At 35.7% G+C, this 25,585-nt stretch overlaps 1 protein-coding gene across 6 annotated transcripts in view; it reads left to right on the top strand.

Annotated features, from left to right (window-relative positions):
* The window catches only part of ERBIN (erbb2 interacting protein), a 114,235-nt gene that overhangs the window by 72,595 nt on the left and 16,055 nt on the right, over positions 1-25,585 (top strand). For 2 of the 6 annotated variants that reach the window (XM_083883071.1, XM_083883070.1), the window contains 15 exons: positions 2,214-2,270; positions 6,305-6,368; positions 7,917-7,991; positions 9,257-9,401; positions 9,851-9,923; positions 10,946-11,075; positions 11,434-11,549; positions 12,572-12,641; positions 13,782-13,881; positions 15,879-16,000; positions 16,587-16,757; positions 17,531-17,713; positions 19,892-20,009; positions 21,723-21,906; positions 22,710-24,225. In XM_083883071.1, coding sequence (XP_083739197.1) covers positions 2,214-2,270; positions 6,305-6,368; positions 7,917-7,991; positions 9,257-9,401; positions 9,851-9,923; positions 10,946-11,075; positions 11,434-11,549; positions 12,572-12,641; positions 13,782-13,881; positions 15,879-16,000; positions 16,587-16,757; positions 17,531-17,713; positions 19,892-20,009; positions 21,723-21,906; positions 22,710-24,225 — 3,124 coding nt within the window. The remainder of the gene's footprint in view (positions 1-2,213; positions 2,271-6,304; positions 6,369-7,916; positions 7,992-9,256; positions 9,402-9,850; positions 9,924-10,945; positions 11,076-11,433; positions 11,550-12,571; positions 12,642-13,781; positions 13,882-15,878; positions 16,001-16,586; positions 16,758-17,530; positions 17,714-19,891; positions 20,010-21,722; positions 21,907-22,709; positions 24,226-25,585) is intronic. The other 4 variants (XM_083883073.1, XM_083883072.1, XM_083883074.1 and 1 more) reach the window with 4 other exon arrangements.

Below are 25,585 nucleotides of genomic sequence, written 5' to 3'. Positions count from 1 at the left end.
AATACCTGTTGCAGCTTTGTGCATTGGTGATGTGCAGACAGTTGTGTGGTGATGGGTTTTACAAGTTCAGAAATTAAATATTTCTGTACAAGTAGGACAGATCTTTGCCACAGAATGGCCCAGATAATGCATATTCTGCCACTATGAATTCCATTTTTCCTTTAGTATAGGTGAATTAGTTCTCTGTTTCTTTTCCAAATTAAATGCCACTTCTTCAGGTACCTTATGGCAGTTCAGATGCTCAGCTTGGATGGATGCTGGATGCTTAGCACAGCAATTGAAAAATCAGCTAGACCTAGTATTTGATGTGCATTATTATTTTAAACTTGAATTGGCTCTTCAAGTCATAATGGAAGAGGTGACAACTGCTTCAGTCCCGCATTTCTCATGAATTACTGGAAGAAAAGTATGTGTTTAGATACAGCCTGTCTCTCCTAGCCAGGAGAGGTTGAGAATGTTATCCTAGTAGCTTCTGCAGAGCTCTACACATCAGAAATTCAGTATTTGAATCTTCAGTCTCTTAGGGCTATCTGAGCAAAGATTAGAGCAGGAAACAAGGTGACAAAGCCATGAACATTTCTGTCACGAAAGGCAATCTTTAAGTTCACAGAACTAGCTTATTGCAAGTGTCATACAGTCAGTTCTGGCTAAAGTCAGCAGAGTGTGGGTGTGCATATTTATAGTTCAGCATATGAAGGGAGATTTGCTGCCACTGCGCTCAGTGGAAATTTGACTGCATATGTGAGTTGTGAAGAAAAAGCTACAAGCTGTGTAGCTACCTTCCCTGTCATCAAAGCAGAACACCAACTGAAGCCTAATCCAGTGCTTGGTTTAGAAATCAAACCCCAAAATTTTCATTTGTGTCTGAGAGTTCTTAAAAAATTCTCTTTTGTACTAGATTGGTATCTTAGGGTGCTGCTAGGGTGGGATGCCTAGGAGGTCTTTCCCACTTATGTTCTAGATCAACAGCAGTGCTAATACCATTAATAGGGTTTTTATTAGGGTATTCTTTTACCACTGTTAGGATGTTGGGGTTTTGCTTTTTTTTTTTAGAAGTTGGAGGGAGGAGGTTCCCCTCCAGCAAGTGCTACCAGATGGTGAGTGCTGCTTGCAATGCTGGGCTGCACTGACCTCTCCTCTTTCAAGGTTACTCTCACATTCTTAGGTTATTTGTGAGCATGGTAGATTGCTGCTTTCAAACTCATCCAAAAATGAGTGAATGTCTAGAGGAAAAAGAAATACTGTTTTCAGCTTTCTATTTCTACATGAAGTACAGCTCCTACCACTTAATTAAAATTAAGGTTTTTGTCTCTGTCCTGCACTAGTTAAGCATCTTCAGGAAAGACTGGTCTATTCACTAAGCTCTTTTCTGAGTCAGGGACCTTAATGCCCTGTTTTGTGTTGTGTGAGGGCTGACAGTGAGTCACACGTAGAACTCTTGTCAACTACAATCCAACCTTTATTTAAACTAAATCAGTTTGTTTTGTTTTGGTTTTTTTTTTTTTTTTAATAAATAGAGCTTTGTCACTTTTGTCCCAATACAAAAAATTTCACTGGGAATGGTACATTGCTTGTATGTGAAGACTGCTTGGAACTCACCTTGGCTAAGCAGTTGAGTTGGGATTTAGAGGTTATTTGCTTGCAACCAAGGATTTACTGGAAAAAAGTCAAACCACCTTCTAACAAAAATATTGAAATGAATTCAGAAGCTGACTAGAAAGAGAATATGGAAGGAAATCCGAGATTAATTTAAAGCTATCAGGTGGAAGGCTATAAGTATTCCTCATATAAGGCTTTTTGTATGAAATTGTTGGATACATTGCCAGTAGTAGAAATTGAACATCTTTAATTGTGCAAAGTGATCCTACGTTTCTGTTATGTCTTATGTACTTTTCATTTTGATGATAACATGTACTCCTAATTAATCCAATGAAGTGTTTTAAAATCTTTGGGATGAAGGAAAACAAATGTGTTCAAACAGGTGCAGAAAAGCAGGCAAGATCTAGTTTGTTGCTTTACCAAAATCAAACTCCAACCAAAGAATTTAAAATAACATTCAAATTTTGCACAAAATTTCCCCTTAATTTTACAGGAAAAAAAATTCAACCTTACAGATTTTTTTCTTTTAATTCTGTAATATCAGTAAATTCAGAGATTACTTTTGTCATTTAATATAGAATATTGTAGTAATGTGTTTTGCCTTTCTGTTACAGATTAACTAAACTCCAGATATTGGAACTTAGAGAAAACCAGTTAAAAATATTGCCAAAGTAAGTATAGTATAGTTCTAGAAATTCCTACAGCATTTGTTTTAACATTAATCCAATTGTACCTCTCTCCTAAAATCTAGCATTTTTCTAGTCTCTGCCTTGCAATTCTCACTTCATCAAACAAGCCCACCCTGATGGTGATGCAGTTCCTGCTGTTTCCATGAACAAGGGCAATGCTCAGAATTTTCTGACTGGGACTCTGGAGCTGCAAGCAGGTTAACAAAGACATAAGAAGTCATTGAAGAAAGAAAGAGATCCCAAAGATGGGATGTGAACAGCCACCTGCAGAGTCATGAATAAGTTGTGATGTACTATAGAAGTGATCTTTCTCTGGCAACAGAAATTGGTAGAATTGCTGGTTTTGGTGGATATAAGAAGTTTTGGTGGAGAAGAGGAGGCTCTAAAAATTGAGTGTTCACTCTGTCCAACTCATGCTAGGAGGCACTTACATGCATTAGGCTGAAGTGGGAATTGCCAGCTCTTCAAATATAGCAGCCAGTTTTTTTAGTGACTGTAGCTAATTATATGCTTAAGACATGATCAAGATTTATGTTCTATTGGGATTCCCTTTTTAAGTGCCTAGATGCTCTAATGTGGAGTCTGCTGTATAAACAAGCCAGAGCTCATATCTGGAATGACATGCACATCATCAGAAAGTGTGAATTTACATCTTCAAAGTGTGAAGCATTCTGTGGTATAAATCCTCTCAATTCTCTTTGGCTCTCTCTGCTATCTCTACTAGTTTTCAGCAGAAAAAAAAAAATAGAGGACATGTAATTTAGAGTGGTAGCTTTCTAAATTAAGTTACTCCCAACTGAGGAACAGTAGCTATAATTAAAACTTACAGCTAATACAGATTTTGTTTATAAGATCACTCTGACCTTAATTGCCGTAATTAACACTAACAGCATGAATTACATGACATATTTTTAAAAACCTAGTTTACTCTTGTAGTCATGAGACAATAATAGGTGCTTTAATGCATTTAAGTCAAACATACCCTCTGTTGAAGGTGCTGGAAAACTTTTTTATTTACTTCAGTGTTTTCAGAGTTCTATTCTTGATTGAAAACTAAACAGCAACTGTCATGAGGAAGTCCTCTGCTTCACTTCCATAATAATCTACATTACATGCTGAGCTTCCATCTTTATTATTCTATTCTGGTACTCTTATGGAAGATGCTATACAGTTTCAAAAAAGTGTAGAAAATTCAAAGCAGTTTTTTGATGTTAATAAGATGTAGCAGTGGGTCCTAATATTTTTGCTATAGAATACCATTATATTTTATTGTTTTCCTGTGACTCTCATCTTTGTAATATTCTCACAGTAAATTCTTTCCTGTTTGTAATAAGAAATGTATTTAGATAATTTCTTCAGCATCAAACTAGCCCTCTTTGAGTAAAATATGCACATAATTTTTGACACTAAAATATGAAGTACTTGAAAGAATATTAATCAAAATGGGTAATCAGTGCCAACACACTGCGTCAACCTTACTTTATGCCAAACTTTTTGCCAAATATGTATCATTTTGTTTGGAGCTTATCCAGAGCCAGATAATGGCTGCAAATGGCAGCATTATTATGCAGAAGAGCTGGATGAAACTTATTTCTACTGAAAGAAAAGCAAAACCACACAGAGACTATTTTAGAGGCATTTTTCTGATAGGTAAATTGGGAAAATGGTCCAGTAAAAATGTAGCACTGGTTTTTTTCATTTTTTTTTTAAGCTTCCATGGCCTAATTGTCAAAAAAAAAGAGTATGCTTTTTAGAAAGAAGCAAGTTTTTTTGAGAGTACAATTACAGTGATTCAGGGCCCAATCTTGCCATCACACACCCCTCCTTGAATTGTCTGCCACTTCATGTAAGCTGTAGTGTTAACCTTAGTGAAGCTGTCTGTATACAACAACAGAATCTGAGGCGTAATTTAGGCTATCTGATCCCTTAGTTCAATTGATGCCAGGTTCAGTAATATTAATTATGAAAGAGGTTTTCAGTTAATGGGGGGGATTACACAGTGCCATGTCAAAGATGAAAATAGGTGTAACTCCATGGTCTAGTTAATGCTTGTATCAATGTCGTTTGGCATTGAATTTTCCTTCTACTGTAACATTACTGGAAGCCTTATTTGCATTTTCTCTGAAGGTACCTCTCCATCAACAATACAGAAAAGCAAGGAGGTATTAGTCCTAGAATATCTGTGCAAACAGCAGGGAAAGAAGGAAATATTTAGGAGACCCTCATTTTGCAAACACATTTGTATGTTTTGTAGTTGAGTGGATGTGTTTGCTAGATCAGTCATTTTGACAAGGGAAAAAAAGGGCCCCAAATCAATAAAGTTATCTTGTTATCCTGTGATTGTTACATAACATTGGTTTTCATAGTGTGGTCTATGAACTTTGCAAAGCTACAGAATGCTGTGTTAGATCCTTTTAAAGGAGTTCTTCAGCAGTGCTTCTGGGAGACTCTTTGGGGCAAATTTGTTGGGTACTGGCACGGTCTCACAAAGCATTGAGAGATAAATCTGCAGGATTTCAGAGGGACTCAGATAACTTTATTTAGAAATTGAAAAAGAATGTTAGCTTACTGATAAACATCCTGGTCATTAGCTTCAAGAAATTAGGGAAATTGTTTTTTAGAGTCTTCTGAAAGTACTCTTTTCATGTTTTATTGTTTTTTTTTTTCTTTCTTTAGGACAGCTAGAGTAAAAGCTTGTGTATATTTGTACAGTGCAAAAAAGTGCTTCTGCTGCTTTTTCTTGGTCTTGTCTTTACCTACTTAATGCTAAACTCCTAGTTTGTCCCCAGCTTAATTACTCCAGTGTCATGAAAATCAAATTTCTAAACAAATGTTGAGTATCCTTATTGGAGATTATTTAATGAATAATATTAATAATCACATTAAATGACTTTCAGTAAATATGACATTTTCCAATATATTCTTTTAACTGTATGTTCACAGCAACTGCAAATCTTACTGTATTTGAATATAAACTGAAGCTTTGAATAGCTGCATAGAGTATCTTGTGCTTATGCAATTGTTTCTAGAAGAAACTAGTGTGATATTCTGACAATATGCAAGACTGCCATTTAGGAGCTCTTATATTTAATTTTTCTAGAATTTTATAGTGCGTACACAGTTGCAGTTTATATATGAAAGTTTCAGATACTACTAATCATTCTGTGAAAATTTATTATTAAATATAAATACTTGAATAAGATTTCATATGAGGGATTCACAGTGTCCTAAAAAATACTTTCAGATAAAACTGCTGTTGACTGTGAACTACCCATTGTGTAGACCACCATGGGCAATGGTGAATAATCTCTATGGAGTCCCCAAAGTGAACTTAAATAGAGGAAAAAATGTTTCCAAAACAAAGCTTGAAGTAATGGATTTTACTTTTGTTTCAGACATTGATTTAGTATTTGCCATAAGTTAGGTTAAAAGAGTATGTGTCACAAAATCCAATTTAGTAATCTCATTTAATTTAAAACTAGAGAAAAAATTAGGGTTCCAAACCACATCACATGGCAGCAACTTGGCAGCCTGGAGAGGTACAAGGTGGTGTTGGATGCTGTGATTCACTAGTGCTCTTCTCTGTTTTAACCGATTACTAAGGAGTAGTCTTTCTTTGAGAAGAAAGTGTATAGTTAACCAGGCTTTGACTGCTGAAGGGACATATTGTCACTGTGGGTGAAAAGCTGAACCACTCAAAAGTAGAGATGTACCACTGCATTACTCTTTATCATGAAGATTTTCTTTACTGGTCTTTAGTTTTTGCCAGTTCATTCATCTTGCAACCTCAAGTGTGTTGCAGTGCACTCTTTGTGTGACACTCAGCAGTCTGAAGGATCACTGATATGAGCCTGGTTGACCAGTGTGTCAAAAATTTTTCTTTGATTATATAGCATTCCAATTACAGAATAGCATCACCACTTAATAATCATTACTAGATTTTTGTAATTCTGGAAGATTTGATGTGAGTAGTGTATTCTTAGATCTAATTCTTTATTAATCCCCTTCCTGTGCAGAACCATGTCCAGACTGACTCAGTTGGAGAGACTGGACTTAGGAAGTAATGAATTCACAGAAGTGGTGAGTTTTGCCTTAGTAAAAGAGCTCTGCATCTTTTATAAATCTCCTTATCCTGTGATCTGTTTTAAACAAATATGAAAACACAAACATCATCTTAAGAGTTATGCTACCAAGCATTATTTATATGTTATACTTACTTTATGGAACCTGTTATAAAAATTATGTGTGTGATCTTATATGATTTTACTCCATTTTAAAATAATACTCTGTTATATAGTGTGGTTACTCTACTGGTAAATAATTAATAGTAATATATGTTTGAATTTAAACATAATTGTTTGGCTTAGACTAAATTCTAAACACTTATTCATTATCATGTATTAAATGTTACAGTTTTCTGCATAGCCTGCTTTTATTATTATGCACAAACTATTTAGATCCAAGGGATCTAAATTTGAATGTTGTTCAAAGAAGTATTTACAACTGAGGTGCTCTGATTTTTCCTTCAGCATGCATTGACTTGTTTCCTGTTTGTGGTCTCACAGACAAATATGTCTTGTATTTAAGAGTCACATAACATCTCTCTACTTTTACTGTCCTGGGTAAAAGAATTGAAATAGAAGTATAATGAAACTTGCTGACCTGCAACACAATAGAGTCAAACCTTTGTGTTCCACTAGTAGAACTAGCTGAACACTTGCCTAGTGATATGCTTTGGTAAATAGGGGAATGTATTTTAGGAATTTTTCATTATTATGATTCAATATCTAGCCCATACCATGACTGCCATATTCTCATTACAGGGTGGATATTTGTGTGGCAGCCTTAAACGAATGTTTAAATTATGACTTCTTCTTGGAGAATGAGTTATTGGAAGTCAGGACTGCAACTTAAGCAGAAATTCTATCTATTTACTGTATAACAAAACTTCATTGGCATTTATCTCAACTTGATTGTACTTATTAAGGTGCAGTAGCACTTCTTTTGTATTTCTTTCTCAGGAGGGAAGTTTAAATAGGAAAGCATATACAACATGAGTGTTTACCAGGATGAGGTCTTTCCTTGATAAACAAGACACTTTTCACAATAATTTGTAGTCGAAACACAATTCATTCACACTTCATTTTATGGATGGAGTGGTTTGTTTGTATCATGGAGATGCACCCTTTGTTCATAGAAAAATGAAATTTGTTTTGATTTTCCCCCAAACCAAAAGATCACAGGATTTTTGAAAAACAGGGCCTCTAAGCTGATGAAATTTAAGGGTTTTTAGACATCTTCCATCAAAATTGTACATGTCACATTCTTAGAGTGTGTGCCTGTTGAAAAATACTATTTTCTCTAAAAGACACCAAACCAACAAAAAGCCTTTTTCTAAAGATTATTTAGTGCTGTGGTCAAGTTCTTCAAAGTTTTTGTATATCTGGTATGTATTTTAATTTCAAAAGTGAATTATCTGGGTTTTCTTTGTTGACCAATGAAAAAAGTGGATATAACAGCTACAGTAAAACATTACTAAAGTTGTAATGTACAAATCACTGGAGTTGATTTTACCATTCACTGGGTTTTTTTCATAATATTTTTTTAAAAAATGACTTCCCATTACAGCCTGAAGTACTTGAACAACTGAGTGGATTAAAGGAATTTTGGATGGATGGTAATAGACTAACACTTATTCCTGGGGTAAGTTATTTTGCTGTGTCAAACATAGAGTATTTTAAATTACATGGGTATTTACTTTGTCACTGATCATGTAAATTGAAGTTGTTTTGTAATTTTAGTGTTACTTAAAGCCTAAAGGCTAAAAGGCACTTCAATGCTTAAATAGTCCACTTAGAAATTATCACTGATCATGAGAGCTGTGTTTACAGCTTTTTGTTTTGTTTTGTTTTTATTGAAAGTCATATATTTCTCATCTAAAAAATACATTGCAATTCAGGAAAACAAGTAAAAATCTTAAATAAAATTTAGGTTTGAATGGCCTTTCCGAAAAGGGATTAGTCTATGTTAGACAGCAAGCAGGAATATACAGAATAAGTGTGTTGTGTGGATTTTTATTGGTCATAGCTGTAAAACACACAGTGCCAGTTGCAGTGCTGTGTAAACAGGGAGCATAGCCAGCTCCTGAGAAAACAGTCTGTTGACTTTGTATGGGTTCCTGACATCTTTCAGGATTACGTGTGGTCCCAGGCTGACCTATTATTACAGTACTTGAGAACCTGTGCTTATGTTGTAGCAAACAAATAAATGAGTATTTGATATCTAGGAAGCAGTTGGCTTGTTTCCAAATTTAAAAGTCACTAGCAGTCAAGTGAAATGTGGCCTTCCTGCCTGATCCGGAGTCTTTGCTACTGTTTTTCCATCAGCTAACTCTTAGACAGTTGAGTGGTTTGATTGTAAAATACAAAGTGAACTGTGCTTTGCAGTAAAATAAAACTGTTTTTCTGAAAGGGAAGATTTTAATGGAGTAGCGTGCATGAATTTTAAAGCTTGTGCTTGGTTCATATGGCCAGCTTATATTTTGGCTCAGTTGAGTGCTATTAGGGATTCATTGTTGTTTGTAAGGATGCAGTTTTACACAAAAGGCAAGAATGAGCATTCAAAGTTTGCTGGAGCATAATGATGTCCTCACATTATGTGTCTCTTTCTGAAGTCCGTTCTGAAGCTTCAATTACTTGATTCGCAGTAAGTAACCGAACCATTGAATGTGCAGAAGACTGACTTTAAGGACATGCAGAGCTGCTTGGAGTGTCTGTGTGTGTGTAAAAACATCAGCTCTGCTTATCTGCACAAAATACTTCATTTGAAAGTTTGTGTATTTTGCATAAAACTGTATTTCAGTACTCTACATATTTTCCTCTGACATTACACTTGAGAGGTCAAATTTGCTGGATTTTTTTGTTTTGAACTTGCACTTTCTAGAATGCATTCTTCTCTCTTGCTTTTAGTTCATAGGCACTTTGAAACAACTGACATACTTGGATGTTTCTAAAAACAACATTGAAGTAGTCGAAGAAGGTATTTCAGGTTGTGAAAGCCTGCAAGACCTACTGTTATCCAGTAACTCACTTCAGCAACTGCCAGAATCTATTGGTTTGTATTTTAAGTTAATTCATGTTGTTAAAAGCCTGTGGTTCAGACACAGAGCACTTGAAAATACAGAAATGACATTCTAATTGTGTTTCAGTTGAGTAGAAGTGCCAGTTGTTGATAAAGCTGTAATGCAAATAACTTAGAATTGTTTTATACAGTAGTTTGTAAGTGGATGAAAAACTGCTGTCTCTATCAGAAAAAAAATCAATTTCTTTTTCTCCCTGCCCCCACCTGCCTACCCAAATGGTTGATACATTGTAAACTGGCAAACAAGTTCTGTTAGCTCGTCTCCTTATTTCCTTAGGAATACAGCACTATAGGCATGCCAGGGAATAGAGAAGATGTGGTTGCCCATAACGTTGGGGGTTTTTCCCCTCTTTATTTAAAGTTAAAACTCAGGTTAATGAATTAAAATGTCCATTTTGATTTACTTGTTCCTATTATTATAGGTTCTCTGAAAAAGGTGACAACACTTAAAATTGATGAAAACCAGTTAATTTATTTGCCAGACTCCATAGGAGGGTAGGTATTTCACCAAAATAAGAAGTTGAATTGCCTTTCTAAACACTTTTCTGTAACAGTGGCTCCTCTTTCAGAGCTTTTTTATGACTGCTTGATTTAATTTCTTTTACATGTTAATGTCCTAATACAATTTAAAGTAAAGTATTTTAATATCTTAGTTGTACTTTGCAGCGTGTATGTTCCTAATATTTAATACCAAAGGACATATGTTCCTCACTTAATGCAGCCACCAATCTGTAAAACAAAAATTGAGTCTGACAGAAGAGTCAGTTACCTTCCTGAAATTGTTGGTTTGTTTTTTTTTTCTAGAAACATATCTATGGTAGATACTGTAAATGATTGCCCAATCTCAAAAATCTTGTAAAAAATAAATATGAACACATATTAATCTTTTATATATATGAAGAATTTTCAGCTGTCCATCAGCAATTTTTTTTAATATATATTTTGGTGTTCAGCAATTTAAATTAAAACTTGCAAATAATAGCAAAATGAACAGGCTCGCAATTAAGTGCTGTATGAATGTACATTGTTCTCCAATTTCTTTTCATATATTATAATTAATATAGGTTATCTTTTGTTGTCAGAGTTTACAAAGTACTGCTTCACTGCCACATTCTTAGGTTCACGGCCTCTAACTCTTGAAATTCTTCGCTTGTTCAGAAACTGCACTCAGCTGTAATTTGACAATGATCTGTCCCACTCTGAATGTTTTTAATGTTTCGCTGTTTTCATTGTGAGGACAATGAAAAGTGTAAAGGAGATTTTTTAAAAAATAAGCAGGCTCAAAGCAGAACCAAAAAACCTGCAATCAACTAGCAGGAAAGAACACCCACCCTAAAACACTTTTTAGGCCAGCAGTAAAGGATTCTTCTTGGATTTTAATTCCTTAGGGTTTATTTTGAACTACATTTTAGATAAATAATTAATAGTAATATTAACTTCATTTAAACTGCAAGTATTAATTAATGTTGGATTAATTAATCTGTATAGAGGAGTTAATTTTTTTTTTTTTTTTGCAGGTTAATATCAGTAGAAGAACTGGACTGTAGTTTCAATGAAATTGAAACATTGCCTTCATCTGTTGGGCAGCTCTCTAATATAAGAACATTTGCTGCAGATCATAACTTTTTAACCCAGCTGCCATCAGAGGTATGTATTTAATTGAATGCCTGTAAAATTAATATTTTAATGTGTTTATATGGTCTGTACAACCTGTGAATAACAAGTAACTAATTTTTGAGAGGATTTTCTTTGTGTGTGTTTTTAAAGGAACATGTATACAATGATACAAGTTTATAAAAAATGAAATTTGATTTTTTAAAGCAACAAGTAGGGATTTATTGCTGTGTATTGAAACGAAAAGATTTAGTATGTAAGAATAAACTTTCAAGGCAAAATAGGCTAAATACTAATTGTTTTAAAACAATTTATTTCGTATTTTGTTGTGAATATTTTCATATTTATGTTGTGAACATTAATTAATCCTTTGGTTGTTTTTTTCTTTTAGATTGGAAACTGGAAGCATGTAACAGTGTTGTTTCTGCATTCTAATAAGCTTGAATTTCTCCCTGAAGAAATGGGTGATATGCAGAAATTAAAAGTCATCAATCTGAGTGACAATAGGTTTGTGAATGCTTTTAATCAAGTACAAGTTGTATAAAATGCAACAATAATGTAGAGGGATTGTTATGAATGTCTTACATGTCATACATTATGGCTGTCTTTCCTTATCTCACACATAGCTCAGAAGCTGACTGAGATGTATTTTGAGATGTATTTATTGTATTATTGTCATATTCTGGATCTTGCAGTTCTATTATATTAAGCTGTCTTTATTTTAATGACTTGGCAAATGTATTGAACTGCAGCTTTTCTACAGTCATGATTGTTAGCATGTGTCTTTCTAGGAATTACTTTGGTGATTTTCATAAAACTTGGTTCTTATGTAAAGATTAATAGCTTCTTGAATTGCATATGGTGCACCCAGCACTGTCATAGGACAGTGTGAAAGACCTCTGTTCTGTGGAAGGGAGAAAAGAGTTGTGTTTTATCAGAGGTGGTCATTAAAAATAGACAAAATGTTTAGCTTTGGGGATTTGTCAGTTTGTAGAATTGAAGTATAAAGGGAGAGAGAAGTCCAGCAGAGCTCTCTCTCCTCTTCTGTCAATCCAGCTTCTCTGTACTTTGTCTCTAGCTTGATTTATCCATTAATGCCAGAGCACTGATTATCCAGGATAGCCCCTTCCCCATACGTGTATCTTTGAGAAAAAAACTGATTCTCAGGTGTAGCACATTTTTCCTTAATTGGCATGCATATTGACAGATAAAAATGTCAGGTTTCAGATTTATTAATTCACGTTAATTGTCTTCGTATTCAAGCCAGGGAGTTGAGTTGAATTCAAGTTACAATGTTACTTCTTTGTTTGAAGTACTTGCCCAACTGGGCAGGTGCACATTTTTCTTGTTTGTTTGGGGTTTTTAAACTTGAATTTAAATTACATACTGTAGGCTTTCAGCTCTCACTATTTATTAAGTTAACTTCATATGGAAATGTCCCTTTAAAATATTTTACAGGCTAATGCAAGATTGTTTAAACTCTTAACAGTATGGCTAAATGTACTTACATAAATTCTTGTAATTGACAGACTGAAGAATTTGCCATTTACCTTTACAAAACTGCAACAACTCACTGCTATGTGGCTATCAGACAATCAGGTAAGTTTTTTTAATATTGGAAAATAAATGGATGTTGACTCCCTTTCTAATAGGATTGACAAGAACAGAGCCATCTGTTAAATAAGGAGACCTACTACTGTGTACATTAATACTTTCTAGACATTCCTATGTCAATTCTCTTGAAGTAACCAATAGTGAGCTTACCTGTCTCCGGAGACTCATAATCCTGGAGTTCTGTGCTGTGAGGAAATGCAATTTAACAGATGTTGGGAAGTTTTCTGTTCATTTGTTTTTATTGCGTTTTCTCTAGGTTTGGGTTTTTTAGTTGTTGGTTGGTTGGTTTTTGTTTGTTTTTTTGTTTTGTTTTGGGTTTTTGTTTGTTTCATTTTTTTGTCAGGTAGTTTTTGGGTGGTTTTTTTGTTTGTTGTTGGTGGTTTTGTTTGTTCAGGCGAATCTACGCAGGAGAGTTAGTGCCTGGTAAGGTTGGACTGGAACGTGTAGCCTGCTGTTCCTTTCACAGCTGTACCAGTGGGGAAAATCAGCATGCCTGGTTTTGAGTGAGGTTTCTTGCCACACCTTTGAGCTATATGACTGTTCGACTTTGAAGCTGTTAAGCAGTGGCTCATGTGCTTGTATTTTTCTTTTTATTAAAGTCCTTGGTATTATGCTGATTTTCTGAATGGCATTAAGGTGTACAGGGCTGTCAGAAATCCACTAGCCTCAGATGTGCACTTTTACTAAAACAGTAATTTCAAGAATCCTCTGCCCTTCCCTGTAAGGGGTGGAAGATGTTCAATCTGATGTCAAAAAACAAATGTACAGAATTTTTCTCTTTATAAGACTGTCTGCAGCTTTAAATAGTTGTGTATTTCTAGTCAGCATGCTTTGGAATAGTAGTAAGTACCAACAAGAAACTGGGTTACTTTTTGACTGTCTACTGTTTTCTTTTCACAAAAGCTGTTGCTGAGTTTCTCCTCAGTCATAAAGCCTGTCATCAGTCAAATACAGACATGCTAATATCTTAATTTTGTTAAAATTATTCATAGGAGGAATGGTTTAATTCAAGTGAGAGTAGTCTTCAAAGTCATGGGACAGGCATGCTCTGTGATATGTAGGTCGTATTTACTTTTTTCTATATATATATTCTCATAACTTAACCTTCTTTCATTTACTTTCTAGTCTAAACCACTTATCCCTCTTCAAAAAGAAGCTGACCCTGACACACAGAAAACAGTACTTACTAATTACATGTTCCCTCAGCAACCAAGGACTGAGGAGGGTAAGGAATTTCTGAATTACCTGTCACAGTGGTCACTTTTGAAAATAATAATGGGAAGGCTTCCTGCTAATATGATTTTCACTAAATAATGCTTAATGCAAGTTTGGAGTGTACTTGCAAGAGGTGATGAGTTGTGTCTGATTAATGAGAACAGTAACTTAATGAGATTTAGATGTTAGTAAATTCTAGATTAAACTATTTCAGTGAGTAAGGTGAGAAATGGACTGACAGGAACATGTTCTGTGGTGGTTGCTGAGGGTTGTTGAGGGTTGTGACACCCTCATTCCTTCCAATAGAGCCTGCTGGTTTGGGGTGAAATTCTCTTAAGCAAGTGTTAGCTTCAAACTGACTATTTTAGCAAAGTGTTTCCTCCATTACCAAGCACATATTTTTTTTTTAAGTACATAGCATTCTCTGGTTTATTTTGAAATGAAAAAAAGATCAGTCCAGAAAAAGCATATTGCTCATGTGTAGTTTGAACTGATCTTATAAAAGGTTAGGCACAAAATTTTAAGCTCTTACCAGGAAGTTATTTCAGCACAGTTGTGAAATAGTTGAGGAAACAAGTAACATTCCAGTAGTAAGCCTAACGGGAGTTAGGGAAGGAGAGTTGAATAAGTTTATCTTTCCATTTTCTTTCCCTTGCAAGGAAGAGGAAAAAGCTTTTGCCTGCTTTAACAGAAATGAAGGGGGGCAATATATTAATGAAATAATTGAAAACTGACAAGTTCTAACATTTCTTGTTCCATGGCACTGACAAAGGAGTAATCAAAAGCATAAACAAAAGCAGTAAATGGAGCATCACTTTTAGTGCCTTCTAATGTAGCTGCAATACCTCTGATAGAATGTGAGAATTGGGAGATTCAATGAAGTTCAAGACTGCTCCTGCAAGTGTTCTCTCCATTGGAACTCTGTTTTTCTCAAGTTTTGTCTTTCTGTAGACAAGGAAAGGACTGATTATTTGGTTTAAGCTAACATAATACCTGTGTGAGGTGGTAGTTCCAAAAGGAAGGTTTAAGGGTCAATAGATAGGGTTATTAAGTTGGCTTTTGGTCAGGAAGTCTTCATAATAATGACAGTGAAGTTTATTATTATATTTTCAGATGTGTTAAATTTTTAAGTTTACCCAATAAATGCAGAGTGACAAATATTCCATTGCACTTAATACTAAAATTAAGTATTTTTCTATGCCAGGTATAGAAGTGGTTAATTTAAATAGTCTTGGTATTGCTAGTGAAGGATATACATTTTCTGGGGGGTAGTGGCAAATTTATTAGACTATTTGTCATGCTAAAAGTAGAACCTGGCTGATGTAACACCAAGACATGCTAAAATAAGAGACATCAGGTACCTACAAGATTTTTTTAGTCTCCTCTAATGTTAACCAAGAAATATTTGTATCTAAAGACCCTGTCAACTGCATAACTGCTGCAAAATCATACAGATTAATTTAACCTTCATTTTTAGATGCTTAGATTGCTTTAGGATTAGTAAGAATACAGGTTTTTGTCACAAAGTTTTTCTCATTCTTAGTTTTCATTTTTAAATTTTCATTAAATGAAATCAGATGAATATTCTTACCTGTCCTTAATGATATTAAACATTGATAATAGACTTTATAAATCTGTACAAGTATAATTCATGTATATATATATATATATACACACAAATAAAGTATTTCATATTTAAATATAGAATAAAACCACTTAGAGTTCTGCTGAAAATTTTCAAGTGTGAATGTTAAGACAAGTGTACAGCTGAGTATATTATCATCTTTTTAAAGAGAGGGATTTTTCTAATATAAAAGTACAGCCAAATTCATAAAGCAGTGGCATTGCATCTAATCCTCAATTAATGATGCTGTTAGTCTTTTATATTTTAGAAAGAATGAATACAAAAGCACTCCAGTCCCATCCAAGAGAAGGAAAAAGAATATATTTTGTTTTGCATAGTGTAGCCTATTCTTATAAGAACTTCTTTGGTTTTTTTTTTTCCAGTTATGTTCATATCTGATAATGAAAGTTTCAATCCATCTCTGTGGGAGGAACAGAGGAAACAGCGTGCTCAGGTGGCATTTGAGTGTGATGAGGACAAAGATGAGAGAGAGGCACCACCTCGGGTTAGTATTGAATTTATTTTTGCATACTTGGTGCTTCTCTCTCTCCCTTACTTCCACCTGTAATCTCAGCCTTTTCCTTACTTTGGTTATGGGTTTCACTCTGCTGAATAAATCAAGTCATCAGTTTAGAGTACCTGACAGGATGAAACACTATGGTTTGAATTTATTTGTTGTGTTTGCCTTTAGTTTGGGCATTATTTGGCCAGATCACTTTCAACAGAGCACAAGGAAAGAACTTAAACTGATACACAGCAATGTAGGACCTAACTGTGATTTTACCTGACTAATGATGCTGTGGAGAACAAGTGGGGAAACCATCATAAATCCTAATTTCATTTTAAGTGTATTACAGCTGGCTTAATCCTTGCTTGGAATCACTGGACATGTTGGGGGAAAGCGAGTGAAAGTGATTCATAATCTTGCCTAGTTGTATAAGCTTATATGCTCAGTGCAGGCAGACTTGAGTATCAAGGTGGAGATTCTAGAGTATTCAGTGGTTTGGCCTAATTAATTATTTGTTTTAAAGCTTACGTTTCAGTTCTGACATTTAAATAAATATAGAACCTTACTGCTTTTTGTTACACAGGAGGGCAATCTGAAGAGATACCCAACTCCATATCCTGATGAACTGAAGAATATGGTCAAAACAGTCCAGACAATTGTACACAGACTAAAGGATGAAGAGTCTACTGAAGATACTGCCAAGGAGTCAAAACGAGAAGTCCAGACAGTTTCTGTAAAAGATGTGGGGGTAAAGGTTAGAGATAGCATTATCTTCCAGTTTTGCAAGGAATTCCAGAGACTAAAGTGTCATTGGTGCCTTTTAATTCTCTTCTCCCTCCCCTCCAATGCTTTAGCAAGAAAAATTGTTAGATTACAGAACCAGTTTACCTCTTCCTCGCCTAAGGAGGTCTGTAATAGATAGCTGGTTTGCAGTAGCAGTCTTGCTCCTGCACTAAGAACAAGAAAAGTGACCTAATTCTCAGGCAAATACAAACTTGGTTGTGTTAAGGAGCTGCCTTCTTTGGTTTCTGGAGGATGGTATCTTTGTCATCCTCTGATCCTCTTTCATCTGCCAGGCTTCAGGATAAAATTTGGATAATCTCTAAGGCTTTTGCTGCTCATGACTGAAGGCTTTGTGTGGTAACAGGCAGTAATAGCAGGCTGGCAAAAGTATCCCAAATCTCTAAGAGCTTGATGTAGCATGAGAGAAGATAGGACTACTGTTTGGTGCTCATGTGGCATCATTGTAGGTATTGCCTGTTTGACTTCTTTCATTTGACTGGAAATATAATGGTACATATTGACACCAGTAAGAATAAAGAGTCAGACTGATTGACACAGGGTAGGGACTATACCTTAGTTATCTGTGGCATTTTCTTAGCATTTCATACCTGGTGCATTCTGTTCCTTATCATTCCAGAGCTCAGTTTTTTCATTCCACATTTTCCCAAAATACATAACGCTCGCTGTATATGTTGCTAAAAGCATTTCAGGATGCTTTCTCTGCTAATACTCTTAATTCTGTAGACCTCAGAAATTGGTTCGATAAAGAACAAAGGCGATGAGAGAAAGCAATATTCAGCAGGAAGCTCTGTGCAGAAGCCCAGTGAACCAGAAGCTGAGCACAGCACTGCAAATTCACAGATGACTGCACTTGTTAAAACTTTGCAGAACACGAAAACAATTGTCAACCATGAAGACATGCTTGAGGTATGGCATTGCAATGAGCATTACAGCAGTCAGAAATTGTGCTGGTGTTCTATTGAGTTTTTTCTTCTGGGAGATGAAAATTTCTGTTGACAATAGACAAAAATTGCCTTCCATCGTTGCTAATTTAGATGGTTTTCAATACAGTATTTTTCTTGCTTCAGATTTTGTAGAAACAGCTAATAAAAAGTTCATAATAAAAGATGCATTCATTTAAAGAAAAATAATGCAAACTCAACTAAAGATTGATGTACACTGTGAAAAGGCTCATACTTTGGTAGAATTCTTCAGTTTTTTGACTGTCAGTACTTCATTTAATAACCACTTTTATTGTTGTTGAAATGAGAAAATATCAGATCAGATCAGTGGTAGCAATAAAAAGTTCATGTGTCCAAGTGAGTATACACATGCATTTCAAATGAAAAGGAGAAGGTGGCTTTAAAAATATTTATTCCTCTGTGTTTACTAGTGAGCTGTCAGGAATATTATTTGGAATATACTTACAGTCTTACAGTGAAGGATTTTAAACTTCTGAACTTTGCACCTCTCTGGCAAACACCATGTATTCATTTATTTGGAAAGTTTGAGATTTGTGACAGATTTTGGAAGTTGTCATTCAATCAGTTCCCAGTCACAATCTGTAAAACACTTTTTGCATAATTTCACAAGTGAGTTTTTTTGGGATTTTTTGTCTGTGTCATGTAAGCTGTGGAATGTGCTTATATCATACAGTGAAAAGACTTGAGTGACAGGCAGTTGTGGCTGTCATTGGCTACTTCCCCACTAGTGTGTTCTTGCTTCTGCATTCTTTTTGAAAATAATGGTATTGACATTTTTTCTTTAATTTTAAAATATGATTTCAGAAGATTCTGATAGTTGTCTAATGACAGTGACAGTAATTCTTTGTGGTTGTATTAAGTACATGAGTCAGGTACAGTGAAGACCTTGTTTCTGTGTGTTTCCTTATTTCCTGCGGGTAATGCTGTTGCAGAATCCAGACACCTAAACTTTGCCTGTGTGTAAGGTTTTTCATTTCAGCATTGATTACTTGTATGTCACATCCAAAAGGAAGGAAATGTAGTAGATGCAGCAAACACGTTGGTTGTTCAGATTGTAGAGAAAACCCTATTGTTTTTTTTATTTTTAATTAGGGCTGTTGTAGCTTGTTTGTTATGTCTCAGTCAAGTTTGTCCTTCCTGCAGACCTAAGAATTGGCCGTGTAATTGGTATTATGGGAAGGTGGTGCTCCAATAGGTTCCATGCATTAAGTGTTGCAAAACAGTAAGAAAACATGAATATTGGCAGACTTTTTCTGCAATTTGCAACACGGATTTTGTAGCAGGAAGCATGTTTACTACAAAGAAATTTCCGCCTTGAGGAAAGAAGTTTTGATGGGGGTTTGTTTCTTCAAAATACTGAGTTTTGAAGATAAATTAATATAGGGTAGCAGTAGGATACTGACTCAGTTGCATGGCTGCTCTTGCAGCAGCTCTGTCTATTAATCTCTCATAAGTGCACTGAGTTCCATCTTTTGGTTCAGAACTAGAGATTAACGAGCTTAAATGTATTCAGCTTTGCTTTATTTCTCTGCCATTGCTCTTCAAGTTAAATAACTTCTTTTCCTTTTGGAATTTACCCCTAGCAAGCTACCCTTACACTGTTTCTGTTAGATAGACTAGGCAAGCCAAGGTCCTTCAGTCTTTTCTCATTTTCTACATTCCTGAGAATTTCTTGGTCATGGCTACTTTGTAGCTGTTTCCATTTGAGGTCTTTTCTTCAAAACCAATACCTGGTCACTTTGGTCAGGCTGGTCAGTCTGTGGTGTTTGCTGGTTCAGCAGTGATCCCTTTGTGCCTTGGACTCAACTGGATGCTCTCTCCAGTGGTGGAATGAGGGCTTCATCTGCTTGCTCCAAGTAGTTTTTTGCAGTTAAAGTTACCTATCCAAATATCATCCCACAGAGTTCAGCAGTGACAATACCAGTCTGCAAGTGCTGCTTCTTACAGACAATTCAATTGGCTTGCACTACAGAGGCACTAGAAAGTTGTTTGCTTTGCCTGTGTTATGTGGCTCATTTATCTTTTTACCTCTTTATTGTTTAGTGGGTGATAGTTTAGTTAGCATTTACTTACCTTTGAGCTGCTCTTCAAAATGGACAGTGTAAAGCTGTTTTTCCTTTAGCAGGAGTCAGAAGAACTCTCCTCTGATGAAGAGATGAAAATGGCAGAAATGCGACCACCACTGATAGAAACCTCCATAAACCAACCAAAAGTGGTAGCCCTAAGCAACAGCAAAAAAGGTAAGATACCATGAAAAGCGTTGGAAGTGTTTTGTGATTTGTATAATTTCTTGACTCAAAGTGGCTAAATTTCCAAAATAAATTAGGTAAATGAAGGCTTAATTTGTATGTTTTAAAAGAAAGATTTTCCTAGTCAAGCAATGAAAGCAGGAAAAAAATGCATATATTTGAGTGCAGTCTAGAGAACCTGTGTTGATACCCTAATTTATTGATTCTTGTCAGTTTAAATCAGGCAGGCAGAGAAAAGGGTGTCTGTTTTATGGTGCTTTGAGCTTGAACACACTCTTGATATGCTTAAGATTGCAGAAAGGGGTATTTATATTGAAAATACTCTGTAACTCCCCCTTCACCTGGATTTTGTGAATTCTTGCTGTGATAGGCAGCTGCTACAGGCAGCAGTATCACCTATTTAAATTTCTCTACAGAAGCTGTTCTCCCTTCCTAAGGTTTAAGAACAAACTTCTCTTGGGAAAACTCTTTATCCAGAATTATTTTACTCTTTTATTTTTCTTTGCTCTTCTAGCATGAAAATTCTGAACGTTTTTTTCTTGTTAACTAAATTTTATATTCTGAAATATAAATTTGGTCTGAGTAACCATTTCCATAAGAGTAAGAAATGGTATGAGATTCAGAGAAAACATGATACAGAAAGAGATAGCAAATAGTATTTTGCTTCATGCAATACCCAAGTCCAAAAGGCTTTCAGGACAAAAGGCTTTTCTGGACAATAGATGTATAAAGGTGAGATTTGGTGAGGAGAAGCACATGATGGAATCAAGAAGAGTCTGCTGTGGATCATATACAGATGAAAAGGTGGATGTTTATCAATGCTGTCCTTGGATTTTTATGTCTGACTAAAGTACCAGGTCAAAACTTCTTTCTTGTCTCTGAAGACAGACATTAGTTCCACAAAATGTATGCGTTTGGCACCTGTAACTGGCTTGAAGCAAAAATTTAAATGTATTTGTTTCTACACTCATGTCAGAATCACGGCTGGCTTGAATTCCCCCAGAGAAATTATTTTTATACGGATATAGTATGTAAGTATGCATACATTATGCAAGAATCAATGTGTGGAGGGGTAAATTACTCTGAAAATGTTGTCCTAAGGGATCTGCAAAGCATGGGAATGCATTGAATTAAAAATCTGCAGAAGGACATTTTTCACTGCTAATTTTTTACTTTACTAAAAAGCTATACAGAGCTTATCCAGTGATCTAGGTGGTTCCAGAGTACCTGATCTAGTAAATACCTTTAGTGATAGCATGTTCAAAATCAGGAATGGTGTACCCTCTCAAAATACTGCATGTGAAACAGTGTGTTTCATTTTCTTAGAGGCCAATAGACTCATGTAATTGACAATTCTGAAATCCTTACAGTAACAGAAGTATGACTTTATAGATATTTTAAGGAAGTATTCCATAATACAGCACTCGTGTATGACAAAGAAAATGGGAATAAAGCAAGAATTTAGATTTAATTAACAGATAAGAGCTGTTTACATTAGGCCAAATATCTTAAAAATAGGAACTATTTCCAACAGTATTTTGTAAGTTTAAATGAACTTTGCAAAGGCGTTAGCTTACATTTTCGTTTCTGATATTAAGAATTACTGAAGAACAAGAGAGAGTTTCTAAATACTGTACATACACATATGAAATGGCTGTTAGTAAGATCTGTGTGTCTAACTAAATTGACAATTTTTTATTTCAGATGATTCAAAAGATACTGATTCCTTATCAGATGAAGCTACCCACAATAGTAATCAAAATAACAGCAACTGTTCCTCTCCTTCTCGAATGTCAGATTCGGTTTCCTTAAATACTGACAGTAGCCACGATATTTCTCTCTGTTCTCCTGACAAAGAAACACATGCTGCTGTTTTATCCAAAATCAGGTTTGTAAGATACTGTGGACCACTAAGAAAACACATTAGAAGAATGTTACTTAATGTTTTATATGGTATTCCTTCCTTTAATTCATTCATCATTCATTAAATATTTAAAATGTCATTGTTTTATAATAAGGTTAATAATGTTCTCTTAAAGTTAATAAAGTTCTTGAAAAAAAAACTTTCATAACTTTATAATACAATACATGATTATCATTTCTCTTAGTAATAGAGTGTAATAATTTTATCTCTGTAAGTTTTTATCCCTACAAAATACATCAGTGTACCATTTTAAAAGCACTTTGTTTTTATTTGCTTAATTCTGAAAATCAATTTGATTGTTAACATGACTATTAAAGGTTCTTAAAAACTTAAAAAGAATGGAATTACAGGCTGTTACTCTTCTAGGAGCTTTAGTTAAAAAGTGCCATTTTTCATAAAAACTGCTAATACAAACAAGAAAATTGTCCAAAATGAAAATTAAAAGAAATCGATAAAAAAACTTAAGTTATTGTCACTTTGTACTTCTTGACTGTTTTTAACTTTAACTTTTGAACTGTTTTTAATTATTCTTGTTGAGTTTAAACAAGCTTCTGAAGCCACGTGACATAAAAACATTGCCCAAATGAGCTCTCTGATATAACATACTCCTTCAATATAAGATAGCAAATCATAAATCTGTTTGTTTGTCCTGTTTTATATGCACAGCATGGCTGCATATTAATGGTAATTTTTTTTCTAAAATTATTTTTAGAGAATACATTCATTCTTAGAAGAATTTCTTTAAGAGCCATATTTTTTTCTTCCAGGCAAGAAGATGAAAATTTGAATAATCTTTTGCAAAATGGAGGAGAATTGAATATTACAGTCGAAGAAAAACTAAATGTGCAAGAGAAGGTTACAAATTTGTCTGAATATGAATTGAGCATTGAAGAAAGATTAGGTCTGATAGGAAAAGGTGTTGATCTCAGCACTCCTATGGAGGAGTCTCACAAATTAGACCAAATAAACATGAATATCAATAAACTAGTTAGTCAAGAGGCAGTGCCAGTTCCTGTAGAAAAGTTAGAAACAACACAGAAAATGGTTTCAGTAATGGGCTTTTTGAATAACAACGCAAAAGAAGAAAGTGAGCACTTGGAAAATGGAAATAAATATCGTATAAATAAAGTAAACGGACATGCTGAGGAAACAGGACAGTCTCCCAGTAAAGACAAACTAGCAAAAAGCACTACAGTTGATGGGGATTCTGCTGAGCTGTCTGTTTCTAGAAGCTCTGAAGATTTGTCCCCCCAGAGAAGCAGTTCTGTGATGAAATCTCACAGCACCACAAGTATGGACAGTGGTGGGCTGAAAATCTATGATACTGTAAACGAGAATGGCTCTCAACAGCCAAACTCAGCGGCGAAATCAGGATCTGATACTGCAGATGGAAAAAACATAGTCCGAAGTAAATCTGCTACTCTTCTCTATGATCAGCCTTTACAGGTTTTTCCTGGGTCATCGTCGTCATCTGATTTAGTATCTTCTGCAAAAACGGTGTTCAAGTTTGACTCAAATCACAACCCTGAAGGTGCTACCGTGGTGCGGGGATCAGTGGCGGGCGGTGCGCAGATGCTCTGTGCTCCCCAGTACAACATTCAGTACAGCAGCAGCGCAGCAGCAAAAGATGCCTTGTGGCCCCAGAAACAAAACACCCAAGTAGAACAAGGCACTTTACCTCCCTCACGTCTGCTTAGGTCCGACAGTACGGAAACCCCCACTTATGTAAAGCATTCTGGCAACATGAACTTCTCCAACCACAACAACGTGCGGGCCAGCGCCGTGTACAGCACTCACCAGCGGATGGCTGGGCGACACGCCGAGCTCTGGGCAGTTCCCCCGGGTGACAGGCTGCTCCCGGGAGCCGCCAGGCACACTCTCCAAAGGCAGAGCAGCGTGTCTTCCACGGCTTCCATCAACATTGGGGATGGCGGACCTTCGAGGCGAGCCCAGGTGCCCGAAGGGGACTACCTGACCTACAGGGAGCTGCACTCGATGGGGCGGGCGGCGGTGGGGCAGCCGCGGCCGCTGTCGGCACGGACGTACAGCATGGACGGGCCGGGCGCGGCGCGGCCGCAGAGCGCACGCCCCGTGGTCAGCGAGATCCCCGAGCGCACCATGTCCGTCAGCGACTTCAACTACTCCCGGACGAGCCCCTCCAAGAGAGCCAACCCCCGGGTCAGCTCCGAGCACTCCCTGCTGGACCCCGCGGGGAAAACTAAAGTCCCTCACGACTGGAGGGAGCAGGTGCTGCGGCACATTGAGGCGAAAAAGCTAGAAAAGGTAAAAATAATATTTCTGATTTTTTTTTTTCTACTTTTCTGTTGCGTAGGTATGGAATAAGATAAATACTCTGTTTTGAAAAGATAAATACTCTTGTTTGGAAAATGAATACTCTGTTTTAAATACTCTGGTTTTTAATTACTAGTGAAAATCTGGGTTTGATCTTGCTTTAAAAAGGAAAAATGTGTTCATGACGAGTATCTGAGAAACACTGAGATGTAGTGTAAAATGTATCTGAGTATCTGAGATGGTAGTGTAAAATCATCATGGTAGTGTAAAAAGTAAATGAACTTTTTCCACAAAGAGAAGAAAAAAAGCCCTGTTGTTTTTACATCATACTTGCCAGCTTAGCCAAATTACTTTTTAATACATTAAATAATCTCATACAGACCTGCTGGACTGCAAGGCCAGCTCTTTAAAGTTAGGTAATTTTAATTGTAGTTTTGTATTCACAGTTTACTAAAATACTCCCTTACACTTCCTGATCTTTCTGTTCTCCTTTTTTTTTTTTTTTTTTTTTTTACCCTATCTCTTCTCTTTAAGAACAAGGAAAAAGAAAATCAGTAAAATCTATTTAGAAGTATAGGTCTTCAGCTTCAGTTGCTGAAGAATTCAAAAGCCATAATTATCATGTATTTGCCTCCAAGCCAGTTATCTTTTGAAGTTGGGTATCTGACAGATTGTTGAATGAATATTTATTGCTTGCTGTGAGATGAGAACACTTAAAAATCTTGTTCATTTCAGAAAAATCACAGTAGGTTTTGATATAAGTGGAGATGATGAAGAGGATTCTTTATGTACTGTAAATGCCATCATGAATTTGAGCTGATACGTAGAGCTGAACAATTACATATCTTCAAAGATTTTGAGTAGAGCCTGGAAGAGTATATAATCTGTGCTGTCCAGCTAACCCAGTTGAAAATATCATCACTAAAAATGGCTTGAATGTCATTAGCCAGATCATATTTCTTTGGAAGGGAATTGAGTAAAGTATTCAAATGGCATTTTGATTGTGCCAGCTAGATGGATTTTTTTTTTCATTTCTTTTCTAAGAACATGGTTTGCTTTGTAATTATTATGGTAAATACTTGAATATCTGTAATGGCTAGGGAAATTTAATTGGAGATAGTTGGAGAAATTGCTTTTAACTATGATTTTTCTTCAGAAATCCCCATTTGGAGCAATGGGTTTACTTTTTGGTTTTTTGGGGGTCTTTTTGGTTGGACATTTTGTTTCAAGTTGCATAAAATCTGATGACAGAAGAGGACAGGTTTCATTCTTTATAGAAACCTGCACAACAGCTGCACATGTTCTTCTGATCCAGGTGATCTGCTGCAGCAGGAAGTGTCTTGGGGTGGTG

The sequence above is a fragment of the Zosterops lateralis genome (genome assembly GCF_965231275.1).
Source record: "Zosterops lateralis genome assembly, chromosome: Z".
Taxonomy (NCBI): domain Eukaryota; kingdom Metazoa; phylum Chordata; class Aves; order Passeriformes; family Zosteropidae; genus Zosterops; species Zosterops lateralis.
This window is presented reverse-complemented; position numbering and strand designations above follow the sequence as displayed.